The sequence below is a fragment of the Odontomachus brunneus genome, unplaced genomic scaffold (assembly GCF_010583005.1).
Source record: "Odontomachus brunneus isolate Ranch 3 - 2012 unplaced genomic scaffold, Obru_v1 Obru_scaffold_049, whole genome shotgun sequence".
Lineage (NCBI taxonomy): Eukaryota > Metazoa > Arthropoda > Insecta > Hymenoptera > Formicidae > Odontomachus > Odontomachus brunneus.
Window position 1 is genome coordinate 110506 of NW_022639499.1, and position 20784 is coordinate 131289.

Below are 20784 nucleotides of genomic sequence, written 5' to 3' on the forward strand. Positions count from 1 at the left end.
CTCTCGCGTCTAATCTATTATGTTGCTCGGTATATCGTTGTTTAGGTTTAGATCGATCAATTCTCCATAGGAGATGGACGGGAGTGGATCTTGCGCGGGCACGATACTGTCCAGGTTCATCTGCAGCAGGGCCTTGAACGCGATTATTCTGGACGATATGGATTCCGTTCGCAGTTTCCCATCCAACTCGGTGTAGGTCTCGAATCCGCTCACGCCGTCGACGTAAATCTTGCTGAAGAATCTCCCCTGCAAAAGTCACCGAGTAAAAATGCGTTTGAGATTGATCGGCGGACCATCTCCATTGTCTTTTCGCATGTAAATTAATTTAACTTAATTGAGTCAGTCAAAAAGTTCCATTTAATTAGCCGACAGCGTCACATACTTTTTCACTGACTCAATATTATTGTATTTGCCGCGAGTGTGACAATGACTTCTTTCGCTTGACAACTTGCGATCATCATTATCACGCTAAAACTCATCTGGTCCGGTTTTACAGGAACGAAGAACACAAGAAATGTACCATCTTCAGGATCCCTATGGTGAAGTCTACGTAGCGCGGCGAATTGATGCAGCCCATTCTGGATTTCTCAATGGTGAGAGTCGTGCCAGGTCTCGCGTCCGCCATCGGCAACACCACCAATTTGATATCGGCGTGCTCCCACACTTTGAGCGTATCCAGCGTTTCAGGTAACTCCTCGCGCGTGATCTTGTACATGGTCGCGCAATTGCCCATCGATGTGTTCTCGCGGGCCATGAACTGCGACATGCCAATCTTCCTCTTCATGTCGGTGCCCACGCTCAGCTGATTGGCGATCTTCCGAATGAAGTTGACAACCTCCATGCGGGACGGCGGCTCGATCAACAGACTCTCCACGCCTCTCTCGTTAAACTTGATCTCAAACATCTGCTCAGTCTTGATCTCGCGAGTCGTTGTCCTCGTGTTGTCCTTCTCCAGGGACATGATGGTCGTGGAGTTCTGCAGGATACAGAGCAGACTGTTCTCCGCCACCTTTGGCCGACACTTCATCGCGGATATCAGCTGCATGTTACCGACTGGTTCCGTCGGGTCTGATTTAATCACGTAGGTCATGTTCACGTTGTACAGATACTCCGGTCCGTACGTCCATTCCGACGTGTCGTTGACGGCCACGTTGGCCGCTGCGCGAGCAAACAGAATGTTTAGTCAGATTGGAACGTTCACTGTCGCTTGAGAGTAACTAATCACGATTAGGTCTAATTTTCCTTTAGATTGTTACATAAAAACAGGCTGAGTGTGCTGGAACTTTGAGAGAATCATCGGCTTACATTCAGAAGCGAAACTTGTTCAGCCATGTGAATCCATCTTCCAGGAATCAATCATGATTCTTCGAGAAACATCATTTTGACAATGATGATATTCACAAAATAAAAGCCAAAGCCATTCTTTTCATATTATCTTCACGTGGCTGAATGTATCACCAACCGGCAAAGCGCCAACTTTTTCTCACGATGAAAATGTTCAAGAAGTCATGCGAGAATTTTTAGTTGCATCGTTTGATTGTGAAAAGTAGATGACTGCGATGCGAGTGATGCGATCCGCGGTGGCAAAGCTTTCGGGAAAGAATTAAGAGGTGAAGAAACGGAACTTTTGAGACAAAACAGAATTACAGGCGATGTTCGAGGCGAGTTACTTTCACAATTTACATTCATGTTCTAGACATGCACTTCGTTGATATCCCCCCAAAATGTTCGTTTGTCCCGCCGTGTGACGCACACACAACACATGCACTCCACGCCACGGATAATTTCACAGTCAAATAGATGAATATGACTTTGAATGGCACACGTGGTTCCAGCCAGTTGTACGTTATTAGCTTACCGACCTAGGAAGAACGGAATTAGGATGACGTTCATCTCAGCGTGGCAGCGTGCTTCGCTACAGTAATACGCTTCTTACACTCGCAAGCTCCTTTATATCGGAACGTAACGCTCATAATTTAACGCTCATAATGTTCAACAGCGCTTGCGTCCGAATTGAACCCTATAGAATGACGCACATTGCACGTCTGCTTGCGACGCATATACACTCGCACATGCCAACATAAATGACAAATGGTACGCGAGCGGTTTTTCAATCTTCTTCTTCTTTTTTTATTGACGCGCCGTGAGTCCACTTAAAATTTTTGACTCGTGTATTTCTTCAAATTCGCACAGACACGTGCACTTTCGCGACGCAATCGAGTGTAATCCGCTTCGGACTTTTAATACGAATATCTCTCGAGAGAATGCACAGCTCGACGCGTTCAACCCAGAGCTTCTTGAAGAGATATTAAATTTTTAAATAGTCTTTTTCGAGACACTTTTTTCAGAAATTGCGCTGTCTGATAACTTTCCTCTCTTGAAAGCGACGCCGTAATCGCAGTTGCAGTTCGTCGCGATGACGATAGATTTACATCTCGAATCATATTTCTCTTCAAGTAACCGCGCGACTGTAAAATTATACGTTTGCAACGTGACGGTGAAGATGTCCGACGGCGCGAACTACGAGATATTTCCGCAGAACAACGCACTGCCCGGGCGATTTACACACTGACGTATGTTTCTCGGAGGTCCAATGAGCGCGCTACGGAAGTCTCGTTACGCACGCGGGCTTAGAATGAAATTAAATTAGCTCTCTCTTCTGTCACTTCGCAGCGTGAATTGTAGCGGAAACAATCGCTGACGACGAGGCGCGCGAGGGGTGTTTGGGGGCGTAAAGGGCCGCGATAATGTCCGAGGAGATGGTCGCGTCGGTGTTGGCAATACAGTGGTAGTCGTGCCGTTCTTTCAGGCGGTCCTTTATTGCAGCTACATCCAACGATTTATAGGTCGTAAGCACGTAGCGACAGATTACTATTTTGCTTGTGCTTACGTACATTCAGTGAAACGCGAGGGACACGCGACGTGTCTCCACTTAGACCGTTGTCAGGCTAGATGTCGGGGATTGAGGATCGTGAATTAGAGATTACAGTTCGACCAATGTTGATCCATAGGGTCACTTCGTGCCGATCAATCAAGTTCTAATCTTGAATCTGCGATCCTCGATCTTCAATACTTAGCTTGATACGGACTTTCCACGTGGCTACGGAGAGTTACTTAACTGAACAGCGATTGTTTCAGAAAACGACCTACTTATTCGCACTACGAAGAAGAAGATACTTGGAAACTCATTTGTGGGATATAAAGTTTGCTTCTGCAAGATAAAGATTGTCTCGGTGAAATCAATTTTTTGTCCTACACCAACGAATTTCCAAGCATTCCTTTCCCAGTGCGTTAACGACGCTCATCGATCGAAATCTCATTAGTCAGAAATCCATGAATATCTTAAATGCAACACGGTCGGGTTTCGATCACGCGTTCTCCGGGATTGCTTTCAGGTTCGAGAATGCGAACAGACTCGTCGATGCTGGGTTCTGGATATCCGGCAGTGCGTGTCGCGCGAGATCAATTCGCTTTAGCTTCAGGCGGATTATTTGCTGAGGTCGCATCACTCGCGACTGATTCCCTGTCTTCATTACGCCCGCCTCTATTGAGGAGGACACGAATTTGTTCTTCGTGACTGTGATGTGACTCACTGAATTGGTCTGAAATCAGAAAGACAGATATTAGCTGAGAATATTAAGAAGGTATTGGCGAGACTTCAAAGTTACCGTTTGTTCGAGAAAAAAGAAAATTTTCTCCAACGAATTATCTAAATATGTCAAATTGCAATATTGTGTTTATAAAGTGAAACTATTAGTTTACTAGTTTAAAACAGAGAGAGTTAGAAATTATTTTACTATTGATAGTTTTCAATGTTGTGTTGTTATATTTAAAAACCACGTCAAAGATGCACTCTGCTCCGAAAAGACATATTATATAATATTGTATAAAATTTATATAATTTTATATAATGTGTCTTTTCGGAGCAGAGTGCATCTTTGACGTGGTTTTTAAATATAATAACACAACATTGAAAACTATTAATAGTAAAATAGTTTCTAACTCTCTCTGTTTTAAACTAGTAAACTAATAGTTCCACTTTACTGTTTACCAGATACAATCTCATAGTTTAATCGATAACCCTACCATGTCCATGTAAAGCTCCTTATCTCCGTGGCTGTAGTCCTCCTCATTCCCGAAGAAGTAGATCGTCTTTCGCGGGCACTTCTTCGGTTGCCGCTGCTTCTGCACGTGGAACTTGTTGTCGAGGGTTCGCGTGGGGTTTCTCGCCGACGCGAATTCGATCTCGAAGCGCTCACCCTGCTCCTCCTCGCTGGAATCGTGCTCCTCCGTGTCGTGGTGATCATCATCATCATCATCATCATCATCATCATCATCATCACCATGTGTGATCTTGACGTCGACCTCGCAATGGCCCATTGTCGAGTTCTCCATAATGTTGAACCGGTCACGACGTTCCGACGCGTCGAAGCCGATGTTCAGCTGGCTGGCTATGGCCTTGATCATGTCCAGTTGCCATCTGGGAATCGTCCTGTACACCACCAGGTTCTCGATGCCCCTAGGATTGAAGCGGACCTCGAAGGGCTCCTCACCCACGAATCTCGTCCGCGTCGGCACGAAGTCCATCGCGTTCATGCACCTGCCTTCGTCCGAAAGTGCCACACTTTCTGGGTGGCGAATCCGCGAGTTCTGGAGGCGGCAGCTGAGGGTGTCGTCTCCCTTGGGCCGGCACTTGAGCTCGGACGAGATCGTGGAGCAGAAATTATCGTTCTCCTGGGCGATGTTCGCCAGGGACATCATCACGAGAACGTCGTAAGTGCACTCGGCACCGTGCATGGCCCATTCCGATTGCCGGCGGGGGTCATCGACGGCGATATGCGCGGCTGGAATGATGAAGAGATAACCAGCGGAAGTATAAGATCACGGCTGATATAAGATGATGGCGAGCCTGTCGCCAGATGAGGATCAGCCTCGACGATGCGGGCGTTTTGTTCGCGTTATTCATGCGCGTGAGAAAATTGCGTTGGATTAACCAAGTATCTAGTAAAATGCGAACGAATTCCAGTTGAAATTATCAGAATTCTATTCAAGTTAGTTACAAGATAGTTAACTAGAAAGCTGTGTTTGATTAACCAGAAATCTTATTAACTTGAACAAGATTCTGGTAACTTCAATCGGAATTTTGGTTAATCTAAACAAATTTTCCCGCACGTTATTCATTCTCGAAATTTTGTTAAGACGTCATTGAACGCGCCTACTTCGAAGAAGCAGGAAGGACGAACGATCGATCGACGACTCGCTTCACGTTCATTTTGAGGTAATTTCCGTCTTAGAAAAATTAATTGCATCTACATATTTGTCAAATAATGTTTTTAAAAATGAAAGCAACTATTTTTCAATGAATAATCTTTGAAACGCCGAGCAGGACGCGAAGTAAATCGATCTTAAACCGAACTGCAAGTCGCACGGTAAACTATTCTCACTATTGCGTGAAAGCAAATTCGAAGAACACACCCAAGAAAAACGGCAAGATCGTCACTAACATGGCTGATGTCTCGTGTTTGACTGATGCTTCCACTTGCCATCCGTCTTCTCTTTATACAGACCGATAAGTTGATTCATACGCGTATCCTTGAAAATAATTTCGCTAAGTACCGCTTCCGTCCAGATCCTGTAGATATCTTCCGCGATATTGATAACGCCATCGCGTTGCCTTTGTACTTAGGCAGGACTACTTTGATAATGCGCGCTCGCCACAATTGTCCGGCAAGGTTTTAGACGTAATTGATAAATTATTGCCGTTTGTCATGTCGTTTATTTGCGTCCGTTAATACGCCAGAGCGCGAAAGAAGATTTCTCGCACGCGACGGAACAAAGAAATACAGCACATTTTGTCGCATAATGATTTTGTCATACAATAATCGTCCCTTTCTATTCTCTCTCACTCTTTTTCATAAAAAATTCCTCGCTAATCAATCTTTCTTGCTTTGCACGTAGGGGCTAACATTTGTTGTAGTCACTGAGAGCGGCTGCAGCGCCTCCTTGGCAGGAAGTACAGAGACAAGATTCAGGTTTATCTTCTCGCAAAACGAGAAAGATATTCCCCTTCTTATGAAATGGACCATATTCTCGGTATACGAGTTGAAGCCCATGTCGGATATTTCAGTTCGGCTGCGCGACGACACCTGAAAAAGAGGAATAAGTAATATATCATAATTATTTATTTACATTGAATAAAATTAAATTTGACAGTTTCGTATTTGATAATTGTTTGATGAATTATAATTTGAAAAATCGAAATGGACTTTCCGGCCGATCTGACGTAGATCGTGTAAAGATCACGTGAAGATTACGAGACGATGAAAAGTCGTCTGTAATGTCGTGGTGTTATACACCAAGTCCGCGAGCGAGTCTCTATTTTCACATACCATTTGCATCTTTATATCTCTGTCGTCGGCTGCCATCACGTAAGGCCTTATATCAACGCAATTTTCCAGATTCTTCGTCTTCTCGATCACCAGCGTCTCACCCCGTTTCTTCTGGAGACCGGCCACGGTTACGATCTCGTAGTCTTCTTCCCCCGAGCCCTCATTACCTTGAGCCTCATGGGAGATGTTCACGAGAGTGTCGCACTGGCCGAGGTAGCTGCTCTCCTTGGCATTGAACGCACCGTCCGGCTTGTGCAGCAGCTCCACGCCGAAGTTCATCTGACTGATGAACGCTCGCACAATATCGAACAACAGCGAGTCTGTGTCTCGGGGGATCACCAGGCTCTGAATCCCCCGGCGATCGAATTTGATGCCAAAGGACTCATTGAACCAACTGTGCTCGTCGTAAAAATGCTCAGGCTCCTCTTTGCATAGCGTTAGGTTGGCGGCGCCGAATTGACAACGCAGCGTGTCGGAATTCTGCGGACGACATTTGAGCGTGTTGTACATCTGATAGGACTCGGAACGTCCTTGCAGCATGGTCGTGTTGGTATTCGCCATGAAGGTGTACTCCGGCCCATGGCGCCAAGTGTCAGCGTCTGAGGGGACGCGACTAACTGGAAGAAGAACGTAAAACGTACATGTTTACTTTATTGCATTGAATCAGTCGAGAAAGCTCGATCTTTTGAATGAGATTCTTGTCAATTAGGCATGCAAGAAAAAGCTGAAAAAATGGAGGAATAAATAATACATTATTATTATTTGCCTCCATTGAATAAAATTAAATTTGTCATTTGTTTCATATTTGATAATTGTTTGATGAGTTATAATTTGAAAAATCGAAATGGAATCCAACTTTCAAGCTCTTTGGCTCTTTCTCTTTGACGGATTCAATATATCCGTGAATATATTTCTCGACAAGGGAGTCTTGCCCAAGAAAGAACGAGCTTGATTAAAACGAAAGGAAAACTCGAGTCCCTTTTTCCAATTTATAAAAATATTGTCTTTTGTATCGAATTCTTAAGTGTACTGAACGATATTGTTCGATAGAGAGCGATATGTTTTGATACAGAAGTGATGCCAATTTTGTCGTTAATTCGCGCTCCTTAAATTGATATATACTTGGCGCAACTTACGTAGGAAAAATGGTAGCAGCACAAACGTTTCCATTGCGCCGGATAAAGTCGAACTGGTTTGGAAATCTCCTCACGTCTGTCTCTTATACGCACATGTGTGGGGCGATTCGTTAGTGCTTCATATAAATTAACTTCGTCTACGCCTTTGTTCGTGGGAATGACGCGAAATAACACGCGATTAAGCGACATCTTTTACGTGGAATTTCGTAACGTCAGAGCGAATCAGTTGTTCGCTGAACATGCGCATACAAATAATCTTCACAGAATTGATTCAACAAATTGCAACTCTTGCAATTTGAGACCGCGCTATCGTGTGATTGATAATTCTGATCTTTCACTCATACTATTAAGCTCTGTTCTTCTAATTATATAAGTGTGGCTAAAAAGCCACACGTTGGACACGCAACGGCAGCAATACTCAAATGTTGCTCATGAACGCTTGTAACGAATCTCCTGCAGCGTACATGAATAAAAACTCGAATGTTCGAGGCACGAGATCTCGTGTCCGCAAGAGTTCTAAGTTCTAAGATTTATTAACGCATTTTACGTGCGTGTGTATGTGCGGCAGTTCGTATCAGTGCGGTTACAAACATTAGTAACCAGTGACCAGTTATCGTGATGATGAAGAAGGTGTAAAATGAAAAAGGCAATTATTCATTATAATATCCATTTGATGCATGAAAACTTTGTAATCGTCGCATCAATTGCTAAATTTGGCAACAAGATACATAGAGAGGGAAAGAGGGAGAGAGAGAAAGACGCACAAACGTTTGTGATACATAATCTTTATTTATCACGAAGTTCACCGCCTCTTAGAGTGTCGACATAGGTGACAGAATCTCGGGTGTGATCATTTTTTTTCGAGCTTGTCAAGTACGAGAAATGCATCGTCGCTTCGAGTTACGGATGTTAAGTGAGAATTAAGCGGATCGCGCGTGTACCAATAGAGAAAAATGAAGCGTCCGCACGAGAACGATGTTTCCGCCGACTGTCCCTAAATGTAACGCGCGTGGATTTTTCGACTGCACGCCTCACAAACGAACTCGTACGAGCACAGTGCCGCACTGGACAACGCGATGGCGTTTCTGACAAGCCTAATTGTCGTCCTCAAACGAGTCGACGATCGACCACCTGCCGATGAAGATACTGACAGGCTCGGCTTCCGTCACCGGCGGCGGTTCTCTCTCGGCGGGCCCGATTGACACGAGCTTCAGCCGCGCGTTCTCGTAGAGCGTCGTTATCACTGCCTCAGTTAGTTTGCTCGTCGTTATCACGTTCGATGTGTAGGATATGAAGTCGGTCGACGTCACGATGATGTGACTGTCCGACGAGGTCTGCAACAGACGAGGGAGAAAAGTCAGGCTCGAATGCTCGTCGTGCGGGCGATTGAACGCGCAAACGCTGCGCCGTGTTGGACGACAAAATTATACGACGTCCATTACCTCGATCAATTAAAATTCAGTTCAATTGATTTAATCAGAACGCCACGATACTCGCAGCGCGCGTCACGTGGTTATTTCAGTTATGACAACTCAGATTTCGAGCCGTGTCTATCTTAATCAGGGCTGAGTGAGAACTAGTTGATCAGTTAAGTCTGTTAAAACGTTAAAATAACTTTTAATTCAATATAGTTAGTTTTAAACGATTGAGTTCTTAACTTGAACTAGATATTTTAAGGTAAAATAACTTTTAAAATTTTGGTAAAAGTTATATATAAGTTATATATATTAAGTTTTATATAAGTTAAAAATAATCTGTGAGTATATATATTTAAATAATTGCGAATCGTGCCAATAGTGTAGAATAAGGAAACAAAAATAGCGACAGAACTCTCCTTTAGACTTACACCGATTGAACATTGAACGACTCGACGATATACTTACGACATCAGAGATAATGTCGCTGGTCTCTCTGAGGCTCTCGGCATTGCCGAAGAAGTACGGCACCTTGTGCGAGCACATCTGCAGATTGCGGATCTTCCGTATCTGCAGCATCTTCCGGTCCTTCAGGCCGAGCACCGGCTTGAGGACGAAGTCGCGCTTAGGGTGCCAGCGAGCGTTCATCTTTTTATCGATCTTGAAGGTCGTCACGCACTCGCTCTGCGTGAAGTTCTCCATCGCTTCGAAGATGCCGTCATCGAAACGCGGGTCGTTGAAGTTCATGCCGACATTCAGCTGGCCGACGATGAAGCGGATCATGTCGAGCTCGCGCGGCTGTATGTTCTCGTTCACCAGCAGACTGTCCATGCCCTTCTCGTTGAACTTGATCTCGAACCGATCCTCGTTAAACTCGTACGCCTCCTGCCGGCTCACCGGGCCGACCGGCACCGCCGAGCCCGTCGGATCCAGGCTGTCCGCGACGAAGCTGTTCGCCACGGAGTCCTTGAAGCAACAGCTCAGCGAGGCCACCTTCGGCTGGCAGATCAGCCGCGACTCCAGGTTCAGCCAGACGCTGCCGTAGATGCCCTCCTCAGGGATCGCCGTGGAATTCACCTGGACCTGGAACACGTACTCCGGCCCATGCTCCCACGGCTTCTCCACGGTGACATGCGCGGCTGAAAAAAGCAAGCATATCCCTCCCGTGTATGTGTGTGACGCGTCCAAGTGCCCGACGAGTCGTCGTCGTCGTCGTCGTCGCTCATGCTCGCGGGAACATGAGCTGCTCGAGTGGCCGGTTACATTGAATGAGAGCTGATTAGAGCAGCGAAGATGTGACGTCAAGTGAACGATGCGTGCAGAGTGTTAAGCCAGTATCAGACTGAGTATAGGAGGTCGAGGATTGCGGATTGAGGATCAGGATTTGTTGCAAATCGAAGTCGGACCGAAGATTGAAAATAGTTTATTTTTAGTTGGAACTCTATAATCTCTAATCCACGATTCTCGACACACATTTAAGATAAGATCCGTTAGATGTTTCGAAACATATGGATTACGCAACATTATCAATCTCGTATATGGAAAGAAAACGTTTTGAAGTTAAAACGTCTACTGGATCATACCCTTCGTCTGACAGAAGCTTTGAATGCATCCTCGACTAACGACCCGCCTGTATATGTGTGTGTGTGTGTGTGTGTGTGTGTATGTGTGTGTGCGTGCGTGCATGCGTGCGTGCGTACGTACGTACATGTGAGCACACGTGGACGCGTGTGACTTTTCCAGTACTTCCGGTGGAGATTTCGCACGATCCAGCCGAGCCGGGCGAGTCTGCTTCGGTATCGATTTGATCGCGCGCGACGATGGATACTTACACGAGTACGTCTCCCACGTACGAGCAAATGAGAAGCGGGACGATTTGTGGGGTGATGGAAGCAGCGATCGATCGATTTGAACCGAGAGTGCCGGTCTCGGTCGTCAACTAACACGGTGACGCGGCGATCCCGAGCGCGCTTACCTAGGAAGAACGGTATCACTACCACGTTCATGGTGACACCGTGGAACGTTGATCTACTTTAATGGAGTTACTGATGTTCGAGCGGCTCTTATACCGCGGCTAAACCGCACTACTGACCTCTTCTTACGATTAGCGGGCTCCAATTTACCGTAGCCGTACTCCGTTTGCGACAGGAAGCCAAAGCGGCGCGCCGTCAGGATAACGTTTAACGAGCCGTGGAATCGGATGGGATTTGTGCGACGGATCCACGTGAGAAGACGAATTAATCAAGCATACAGTCGTCGTTTTATTTGTGAAAAAGTTGTTACATATCGTCGTTTGGTTGACTCAGCGGTGAATGGAGAAGATGAAAAGAGATACACACACTGTGTAACAGTTCTGCTGAGCGGTTGCTCAGAGTTATAGATCGTTAAATCTTATCATTGTTAATTACGTCCAATCGATAAGCCAGGTTATTGTCGAACTCACCGTGCTTCGACTTTATATCTACCGAAGTTAACTTGAGAACAATCGCCTCCACGACAGATCCGATCCTCTTTCCATTTTTGTCAAGAAAATCAAACGAATTCTCAGTAGTAGATTCCAAAGTGTCCTTGTCCATTGTTATGAAACTTTCCGACTTTTTCTGCAACATGCAAACGTATCTAAAATTACATTCGCTTATGAACGTTTTTGACACGATCGTGTGGTCTTCGAAACTTCATACTGGGAGAAAGAGAACATAGGTGATTTTACTGAGACTTTAAACATTTTCTAATGTTATTCTTGTATCCTGTTTCAGTAAATAAACAATGAACGCGGAGTATTATACCGTCGGTGAAATTAGAAAACCTCTTAATCTACAAAATTCCAATTTTACAAGAAATTTTCGAAATGAATTCAAACGATTAAATGATACGTACAATGCAGAGTCTCGACACAAATCGAGCGAAATGCGTATCTCAATTTCGGCAAGAATTGGATTCAGCAGGTTTTCTGTTTTGGCCGACGATGTTGAAGCTGTTTCAACCGCCAATTTTGACTTGAGTAGCATTTGCAAAAGTGGTTCTCCGTTCCAAATACAATTATATTCCCTACATACATCTATATATAATTTTTCACTGTACAGTTACAGAGCTGTAGACGCGACAGACTTCTTTTCTCAGTGTTCTCTACCGAGTTCTCTCACCGGAAGCTTCCCGGAAGTTTCAACGACCATTAGACCGACACCGAAAAAGGACACTCGGTTTGAATGATACGTACGACGTGCTCGGTGACGCTCAACGCCGGAACTAATTCATGCCAGTATCTCACGGCGAAACTGTAATGCGACAGCTCCGTACACTCATCGATATTTCTATATTTGCTAATCAAAACACTCCCGTGTTTATCGAACATCTCAAGAAAGAAGGGCGTCAATGTTTTCGACAGTATCTTTTTCTTCGACGAAGGATATCTCGTGGTCGTGAAATTCGTCGGGCAATAACCCACGGTGGATCGTTCCATTATGGGGTAAAAGTCACTGTGGTCATAGATATTATAAGCACCCACGTTCATCTGATTCGCGATCATTCGGTACACGTTGTTCATCCGCATCGACTCTACGTCGTCCTTCTCGACGGCGTAACTGACGACTCCGCTGTAGTCGAAGTGAATCTCGAAGGGTGTGCCGGGCTGGTCGAAGGAATTGCGCCTGATGCGCCTGTCATTTGAATTCGAAGAGGAAACGCTCGTGCTGTATAAGTTCGACGGCGACTCGAGAACTGGCTTCTCCGTGCGACACAACATTGTGTCATAAAGAGTGACATAACAGATCAGCTTGAGCGACAAGAGATTCCCACTCGCCTGGTGGCTGTCGAAGTCTCTCCAGTTCGGGACAAACGTCGACTTCACGAACACATCGAACGTGTTCACGGCCGTGAACGAGTTCACGAACATATCATTCTTTGTATGGTAAAGTAACAATTCGAAGACTGGAAAACACATTAAGCGCATCAGTACTTGTTATTCGTGCTATTTTCACTTGTTTCTCTCTATCCTTACATTCTTTTCGCGAATGTACACCGAGGGCCGGTTTTCCAATGATAGTTTAAACTTAGATATCAACTTAAACTTAAACTTAAACTCTGTTTAAACAAAACAAACATATTGTTAGAATGGAGTTTAAACTTGAATCCAAGTTTACACTGCTATTGAAAAACCGTCCCCGAGTCATAAAGTGGTTTGGATGCATTTCGAGCTGTACTGAAGTTGCAGCTCTTCAAGGTGTCAAAATTGAGGAGCACTGCTGATGTATTTGCGTATAAATCGATACAAAGTGTATTAACACGTGTCAACACGTCATCACGTTATCTTACATTTATTTTCACACTAAACTGTACTGTTACTTCGGCTCCTGACAGCTCTCCAACTTCAGTGCTCCAAATCGTCCAAACCGTTTTGCGACTCAGAGTGCACTATCTTCTGTGTTCGAGGTTATTGCGTTGTTGTACCACTTTGCACTTTTATGAATAATTACCATCCATGAGGATACTTCACTCGAAAATAGCTCTTTGCGAGTGAAGTTCCATCTGAGAAGCAGGAGCGACAGTCGCGCGAGTGACTTCTCGCTCACTGCAGAGTGAGATTTCGGCCTGAGAAATTTCGGCGGCACAAAAAACGCTTGTTGTTTAGCGTGAATTATATCGCGGCACGACTGAGAACGACGCGAGTGACGATGGAAGATCGCGTATTAAGATTTTCGCATGTTAGATTTTAATCTGTCCTTCACGGTTGATCGCTGACACTGGCAATAAGCGGTGATATATCTAATCGAGTAATCGGAAACCTAACTGACCTAGGAGAAACGGCACTATGACGAAAGAAATCATGGCGATCTTCTCTGCTCTCCTCTGAATGCGATCAAGCCGCTTCTACCCGGTCAGCGCGTCAAGTCGTCTTGGAGCGATTCGAACGAGCCTTTCTGATGAGTTTGCTTGACGAATCGAGTGAACAGGATAGGCGACGATTTCGCTGCTGGAAACACGCTCAAAATTAATTAATCAGTCGACGCGAGTCGGCAAAATGCGAAATGGCAACTGCAAAATTTTAGGAATGAAATTAACAAGGAATAGAACAGCGGATTCGAGAGAACAAATTTATTCTCGATGTGTCGGATATTTATTTTCGTGTATATAAGATAATACCTACGTGTTCTTGTCGACGTCTATCTTGTGCGATTCGACGAGATGTTTTCGTCGCTCAAGTAACTCACGATATAACGGACGTTTCGCAAATATAAATACACACGTATAAAGCGGATAGCGCACAAAAAAATGTAATAAGAAGCAATGAGAAGCTTAACCAATCACAATCGATTATTTTTGGGCCGTAAGAAGAATCACCGACTGGTTGGTCAGTTGGTTTGCTGCTTCTGTGTATTCCTGGCCTCTAATTCTCTTCTTATCTCGTATTCTGTGTTGATAAACAATGTCTCGCGATCTTCATTTCTCACTTCGTTCCAAAAACAACCGTTAGTCTGCAGACGAAACTATCCGTTATTACTTAAGTCCTGTTTATTATTCAAACTATTCGAGAAAAGCACGAACATAACATAAATAACATAAAAAATAATATAGAGAAGAGGCATAATAATATATATAGGAAATTAATACCCCGACAGAAGACGATTATATATAATTATATACACACGGAAAAAAGAGATGTGGTGCACCTAACAAAAAATATTTATTTGTAAGCAAATAGCTGCATAATTCTACATATCTTTATATGATAGTTATGTGTATGATTGATTTGACTTACTTACTTTGGTATGTCAACTACATCAATGAAGTTGCCCATGATCTGGTTGTGGCAACCAGAAATTAGTAAGGGGATCATTTTGCATAAACAAGCTAAATATCGATATAGTTGCATTAATCAGGAATGCTATATTGCAAAGCAGCGATGTTAGAAAACAAAAGCAATTCACTACGCGCACAGCTAAAGATGTATACATGTGAAAACTGGTTCTGAGTGTATAAATATACATTTGTAGTTGCCGTGTAATGAGCCGCGTTTGTATAACCATGTATTATCACTGCTGCAACATAAGTAACTCAGCCATTGCTCTTTGGTTACAGCAACCACATAAATAGTTGTTCCATATTTTACTACTGAATCTGGTTGGCACAACCAGATTTCTGTATGGATCAACCATATTGTTTTTTCCGTGCAATATTATAGTATATAGGATGTCTCACAACCACCATAAGATATTTTAATAGCGTATACTGAAGATAAAGTAGAGTCGAAAATCCTAATACAAAAATGTCGAGGCTACAATAGTTTTTAAATTATAACCGATTAAAGATTACCAGTAATATCGCGTAGAATTCACGCTCTCAGGCGTAGTTATATAGCACGCATATCGTTTTATTATTTATTGTCGACTTCACAGTTAATATTGATTTTTACTACACAGCTGATTCCTAAAAACATTAATAATTATTATTGCTAGAATTATTAAATTTAATAGATTCACATTTGAGAAACAAGTATTTTATGCGTTTTTGACATGAAAAGTAATCATAGAAAATACGATTTACACGATTTCACTCCTCATAAAACGTAAAAAATATAAAAATAATAATAAATTATTTTTCATGATTACTTCTCATATTAAAAACGCAAAAATCCTTGTTTTAAGTGTAAAACTATTAAATTGAATAATTATAATAATAACAATAATAATTATTAATGTTTTCAGGAATCAGCAGTGTACTAAAAACTAATATTAACTGTGAAGTCGATAACAAATGATTAAACGATGTATGTGCTGTACAACTAGCGCGCGAATTTTACGCGATATTACTGATAATCTTTGATCAGTTATAATTCAAAAACTATTATAACCTCGACATTTTTGTATCAGGATTTTTTACTCTACTTTATCTTCAGAATACGCTATTAAAATATCTTACGGTGGTTGTGAGACACATATATAAATTATATGTAATTATATATGACTCTTATATGAACTTCGTCTTTATATGGTCGCACATGTATAATCATACACAATGATATGCCTACGGAAAAGGAATAAAAAAATAGAGAGCAGCATATACAGCAGCATTTTTTTGACTTCAAAGTGTATAATTACGCGAGATTATATATTGCCATATAAAGAGACAAAGTTTATGCATCGTTATTTTTGCCGGGAACGCATAGGAAACTGACGCGCAATGTCGACAAAGGGAAATTCAAAGAGATCGCCTGCATCCGCGTCGTGCAATAATTACGAGAGAATGTTTTGTAGTTTCAAGTGAAAAATCCACGAGTGCTGCTTGGAGCTAAAACATCTGAAAGATGAATCAAAATCGGCATTGCGACTGCTTGTCGTTGGTACGTTGGAGAACGTGCACTTTGCCGAGCGCATCTCGTCGCTCAAGTCATTACAATGACCTTGGGGGACAATAAATGCGCCGCGTACCCGCGGTCCAGGTACTTCGCTTAATTATGTCGCGAAAATGGGGACAAACGTGTAATACGACGACCGTGTCGCGGAAGTCCGGAGGACTATATTTCTTCTTTCGCGAATTGTCGAATTTAAATTATATATCCGATGAATTGTCGTATCTGTGGAAAAAAGACAACGAATTGTTTCGATTAATGCGCTGACGAGACGATTTATTGAGTCTGAATGTGGAAAAGCTAAGGGGAAAAGCGCGTTCTCGTTAAATTCATCAAAAAGAAGACGCGCGGGTGATACTCGAGCGAACCTTGGAAGTGACGTTTATCTCGAGGAACGAGGGGCGTAATTTTGCCATTAACACGAAGATGGGACACAATGATCTCATTCGCGGCATTAAATTAGGTAACGCGGATGATTGCAGCGATAGGACGTGACATAAGCTGCTCTTCTTTTTTTCATGGTCTCATTTATTCATAGTTCTAAGATAATGAACAAGTATCTCAAGTAAAATGACAGAGTCGTAGTGAAAATATGAATATTATTTCTTTTTAATTATTTTATACATTTACGATTAACATGTACGCGCATACACAGGTAGAATAGGGGGCAGCAATAATGGGAAATCTATTAATTAATGATCTGTAATGGGCAAAATTAAATGAATAAAAAAGTTATTTAATTATTTAATCATTTAGTGATTGTTCGTGATAAACTGTTGCGCGTATATAAAAAAGATACAAAAGGAAAAGGAGATATACGTCGTGTAATAATTCATGTGTAAATGATATTATCGATAAATCGATTCCTAGATAAAGGACGATTTTTGATAATTGTCCTTGTCAAATACAGTTATATTTATTGCTCTGTCATCATCAATCTCATATATGTCGGCAAATATTGCTCGGTTTTGATTTAAAACTGAGCAATTCCACGATAGTTTCGTTCCAAATAATAAGTGAAGCCGCAAGTGCAAATCTTCCTCTTTAATTTGAATTCCTACAAATTGCTTCATGTTTCTTTTTCATTGAGATATTCAATGTTGACGCAAAAATGGCACTTTAAATTTGATCGTTCACAGTAGATGAAAGAACAGATGTACGACATTCGCTAAAGGATGAATAGAAAGCTTAAAGTTCTCTTTTCGAAGTATATTTATCGTATTTTTCATACAAATAAATATAAACTAATGGTGTTCACTATGAATTTCTTCACTTCTATGACAGAAAAGACTTTTGAAATACGTAACAGCTTCAAAAAAGTTGCCGGAGTTATTCATGAGAGAATTATAAGATATTTTTTCCCTATCTCTTTTATATTGCTACGGACTCAGGACAATATGAAGTAATTTGTCACAAACATATTAACTGTTATGCAAGTATATTAATTGTTATTATTGTAAATTAATATTTAACACTGTAAAAAACCAACTAAAAGATGAGGTTGAAAATCGAAGAGTCGTCATTTCTCATTTAACGCGATACTTCCGCACATACACTTAAATAAATAACAGTAACGTTTCGAATGTAATACGAATGTATGGAAATTAGAGACTTCAAGCTTTAAAATGATTTCTGAACCATTTTGCTATTGTCATTTTTACCGAATTTATAGCTTGTTGAATTTGCTTATTTGTTTCATATAATGAACAAGTGTGGCTAACTAGACTTTGAGCCATACTACTTGAGAAATATTTAGAAGTAGTTTCTGATTCATCGTTGAGTCGTTGAGAAGAAGCTTCTGATTCATCGTTGAGTCGTACCACGAATGTGGTAAGTAAAGTACTTGATAAGTAAAGTGGCGGCTCATAGCGAAAATATCGGAACTAAAAATTGACATCACCCAAGAACTCAAGACGCAAACCATTTTCAACCAACATTTATCGACACTCATCATCGACATCCACGATCGACTTAGCCGAGATTCAAACCCTTTTGCGAGTTTCACTCAGCAACTTAAAAACCAACGATGTCAAATTAATGTCGAAATTATTTTCTCGCCAACGTAATTTTCTGTTCTACTTGGATAAGTCCAATTTTAATAAATTCAATATTTTAGAAACTAAGACAATTGCCATGCAATTGCATAAAACTATATTGAAAAGTAGTCTCTTGATTTATAAGGAATATAAATTTGAATCGCACAAACGTAAAAGATGTAATATTGAATAATGCTAGAAATCAAAAGATGTTATATCGCATATGATAAACAACTGTCCACATTGAAACAATTATCTAACAAACTAATAGTGACATCAACATTAGAAGTATTCCAATGGATCATTTACATCTGCATTGTGAATCTGCAATAGATTACGTAATTTTAGGGAGATTGTAAAATTACATATGATTAAATATTAATTTACAATAATAACAATTAATATACTTGCATAATAATTAATATATTTGTGACAAATTATTATATATTGTCCTGAGTCCGTAGCAATATAAAAGAGATAGGGAAAAAATATCTTATAATTCTCTTATGAATAACTCCGGCAACTTTTTTGAGGTTGTTACGTATTTCAAAAATCTTTTCTGTCATAGAAGTGAAGGAATTCATAGTGAACACCATTAGAGAGTATGATTTGTTCTGACAAATAATCGCGCACACACACAATCAAGGTTATATTAACTCGTAACACTTTACAGTTCCATATAATTTATTCGACGCATCTCTTTCTTTTTTAAAGTGTATTAATTGCACATTGTTAATGCAAATGAATAAATGTGAATGCATTAATTTATGCACCAGTCACGAGCAAATCCTCTATCACGCAGATTCTAGCAATTATATTTCTATTATTTTATGTTTTTATGTTATGAAAGCTACTAAAACTAATAAAGCTATTCAACTAAAGAAGAAACTCAGCGCGACGACCGACGCCTGCAAACGACGTTAATAGTTGAAATGAAATCGTATCAAAGCTTAATCGAGCAACAAAACTCTCAACTTACCTAGGAGAAAAGGTATCACCTATAAAGTTGCCATGATGATGAAGAAGTCTGGTCACAAACTGTGATCAATTTCTCTTGCTGCAATTCTCGCGCTAAGTGCTGCTCTGCGTGATGCACTCTTCAAATGTTGAAGTGCGTTTGACAAGATGAGAGAACGAGTGATATTTCAGAAGCAAAATTTGGGCAGCTTTTTTGTCATAAGTCTTTTACCTTGTTTGCCTTATCGCAAATGTCATCCACATGTCCTATTTTATTTGAAGACGATCAATATTTTATCGAGCACAAATATACACCAAAGTTTATAAGCTGGTTTACCGTAATAAATAAGCACAAACAAAACACACATACAGAAGTTATAATGTATGACGGATATAACAATACACATAACAAACTAACACACATCGACAAAGGAGAGTCCTAATAAATCGCTTATCTGTATTGTATGATTGCGTCAGTAATAGACTCAAAAAAATTTTTAATTACGGCCTTAACACATATATATGTACATACACTTAAGTAAATGACGATATAATAAAAATAAGAAATTTATTATATGGTAATTCTCTTCTCATAAAGAGTAGAATTAAGCAAGTCGAAGAAGTTATCGAGCGTCAAACTTATAAATTTTATTAAAGAAAAAGTAACAACATAACAAAGGCTGTATATCGTTATCTATACCAGCAATAAGTCACCGAAGGACATAAAAGAGTAAGAAATATATATCATGTTTTCGTAATTATAATAATAATAACACTTTATGCAGTTTAATATTGTATGTCAACAATATTTTAAAAACGAATTAAAAATATGTCCTCCATGTAGTTTTGCTCGTTGCCAAATTGGGGTCATTGAGGGGATATAATCCTCAGCTTTTCATTTAACGAATAGATGCGATACTCCTGTCGCGTTTTTCAGCTTTCTATCCATCCCAATTTAAGATTAATCGTTTCCTGGACAAAACCGAATTTCGTACCTTGCTCTTCATAGAGACTATATTCATTTACAGACTTGGTGTAGAAATCGTGCTGAGTATACGCCATTAGAACATGCGAGTCTTCCTGCAACAAACAAAAATGCATACAAACACACTCGAGAATATACTTATAATCTCATAATCACACGAGCCGCTTTGACAAAATGCATTAATTACCTAATTAATGCAAACTAATTTATGTACTTATTTTGATTAACTTTCTTCTTCACAACTATGTCTAATGCGTTGAATGTCGCGACGAGTTGCCCGGCGATCGTTATCGAAATTAATTCACGCACAATGTAAAAGTATCAATGTCACGTAACTAATTCTGAACGTTCTCACTATTTTTTGTTTTTAAGCGGCAGTTTTTCAATAATAGTTTAAAGAACCCCGCACAAAATCTATGGAAAATGGTTTTCGGCTAAAATTGGCTGAAATTTCACTATGTTATAGTTTTTGCCATTCTGATAAAAAGTTATCATTGCACCAAGTCCCAAAAGTCAATATT

The 20784-nt window shown here is 41.1% G+C and overlaps 5 protein-coding genes across 12 annotated transcripts in view; all 5 read right to left on the bottom strand.

Moving 5' to 3' along the window:
- LOC116845110 overlaps positions 1 to 2643 on the bottom strand; it is a 2856-nt gene extending 213 nt beyond the window's left edge. The window contains exons 1-3 of one of the 4 annotated variants that reach the window (XM_032817435.1): positions 1863 to 2643; positions 521 to 1158; positions 19 to 246 (exon numbers count right to left, since the gene is read on the bottom strand). In XM_032817435.1, coding sequence (XP_032673326.1) covers positions 19 to 246; positions 521 to 1158; positions 1863 to 1893 — 897 coding nt within the window. In that variant the 5' untranslated portion in view covers positions 1894 to 2643. Of the gene's footprint in view, position 1; positions 247 to 520; positions 1159 to 1862 lie in introns of all 4 variants that reach the window. The other 3 variants (XM_032817439.1, XM_032817438.1, XM_032817437.1) reach the window with 3 other exon arrangements.
- Positions 2644 to 2800: 157 nt separating this feature from the next.
- LOC116845108 lies at positions 2801 to 5639 on the bottom strand. Its single transcript, XM_032817433.1, has 3 exons — positions 5476 to 5639; positions 4087 to 4844; positions 2801 to 3602 (listed from the first exon to the last, which is right to left on the bottom strand). Exons 1-3 carry the CDS (start codon positions 5504 to 5506, stop codon positions 3369 to 3371), a joined length of 1023 nt encoding a protein of 340 aa, XP_032673324.1. The 5' UTR covers positions 5507 to 5639; the 3' UTR covers positions 2801 to 3368.
- A 122-nt stretch (positions 5640 to 5761) lies between these two features.
- Positions 5762 to 7653, bottom strand: LOC116845111. Its single transcript, XM_032817440.1, has 3 exons — positions 7526 to 7653; positions 6390 to 7006; positions 5762 to 6146 (listed from the first exon to the last, which is right to left on the bottom strand). Exons 1-3 carry the CDS (start codon positions 7557 to 7559, stop codon positions 5934 to 5936), a joined length of 864 nt encoding a protein of 287 aa, XP_032673331.1. The 5' UTR covers positions 7560 to 7653; the 3' UTR covers positions 5762 to 5933.
- Positions 7654 to 8294: 641 nt separating this feature from the next.
- LOC116845119 lies at positions 8295 to 11102 on the bottom strand. Its single transcript, XM_032817462.1, has 3 exons — positions 10916 to 11102; positions 9409 to 10079; positions 8295 to 8859 (listed from the first exon to the last, which is right to left on the bottom strand). The coding sequence occupies exons 1-3, from the start codon at positions 10944 to 10946 to the stop codon at positions 8620 to 8622; spliced, it is 942 nt and encodes a 313-aa protein (XP_032673353.1). The 5' UTR covers positions 10947 to 11102; the 3' UTR covers positions 8295 to 8619.
- A 75-nt stretch (positions 11103 to 11177) lies between these two features.
- Positions 11178 to 19429, bottom strand: LOC116845118. Of its 5 annotated transcripts, none has more exons than XM_032817457.1 (5): positions 19301 to 19429; positions 14084 to 14411; positions 13731 to 13906; positions 12158 to 12867; positions 11178 to 11540 (listed from the first exon to the last, which is right to left on the bottom strand). In XM_032817457.1, the coding sequence occupies exons 3-5, from the start codon at positions 13762 to 13764 to the stop codon at positions 11325 to 11327; spliced, it is 960 nt and encodes a 319-aa protein (XP_032673348.1). In that variant the 5' UTR covers positions 13765 to 13906; positions 14084 to 14411; positions 19301 to 19429; the 3' UTR covers positions 11178 to 11324. The 5 variants fall into 5 exon arrangements, with proteins under 5 accessions (XP_032673348.1, XP_032673347.1, XP_032673351.1 ...); XM_032817456.1 differs by having other exon boundaries at positions 13731 to 13909; XM_032817460.1 differs by having other exon boundaries at positions 14080 to 14411.
- Between the last annotated feature and the right edge of the window lie 1355 nt (positions 19430 to 20784).

Excerpts from the sequence above, each read along its gene's own strand:
- LOC116845108 (XM_032817433.1), bottom strand. The coding sequence starts at position 5,506 with ATGTTAGTGACGATCTTGCCGTTTTTCTTGG. Across the intron at positions 4,845-5,475 it reads GATCTTGCCGTTTTTCTTGG|CCGCGCATATCGCCGTCGAT; the intron begins GTGTGTTCTTCG and ends TCATCATTCCAG. Across the intron at positions 3,603-4,086 it reads AGGAGCTTTACATGGACATG|ACCAATTCAGTGAGTCACAT; the intron begins GTAGGGTTATCG and ends TTCTGATTTCAG.
- LOC116845111 (XM_032817440.1), bottom strand. The coding sequence starts at position 7,559 with ATGGAAACGTTTGTGCTGCTACCATTTTTCCTAC. Across the intron at positions 7,007-7,525 it reads GCTGCTACCATTTTTCCTAC|TTAGTCGCGTCCCCTCAGAC; the intron begins GTAAGTTGCGCC and ends TTCTTCTTCCAG. Across the intron at positions 6,147-6,389 it reads GAGATATAAAGATGCAAATG|GTGTCGTCGCGCAGCCGAAC; the intron begins GTATGTGAAAAT and ends CCTCTTTTTCAG.
- LOC116845119 (XM_032817462.1), bottom strand. The coding sequence starts at position 10,946 with ATGAACGTGGTAGTGATACCGTTCTTCCTAG. Across the intron at positions 10,080-10,915 it reads AGTGATACCGTTCTTCCTAG|CCGCGCATGTCACCGTGGAG; the intron begins GTAAGCGCGCTC and ends TGCTTTTTTCAG. Across the intron at positions 8,860-9,408 it reads GCGACATTATCTCTGATGTC|ACCTCGTCGGACAGTCACAT; the intron begins GTAAGTATATCG and ends CGTCTGTTGCAG.
- LOC116845118 (XM_032817457.1), bottom strand. The coding sequence starts at position 13,764 with ATGATTTCTTTCGTCATAGTGCCGTTTCTCCTAG. Across the intron at positions 12,868-13,730 it reads CATAGTGCCGTTTCTCCTAG|TCTTCGAATTGTTACTTTAC; the intron begins GTCAGTTAGGTT and ends TGTGTTTTCCAG. Across the intron at positions 11,541-12,157 it reads TGAGCGTCACCGAGCACGTC|AAAAAGTCGGAAAGTTTCAT; the intron begins GTACGTATCATT and ends TGCATGTTGCAG.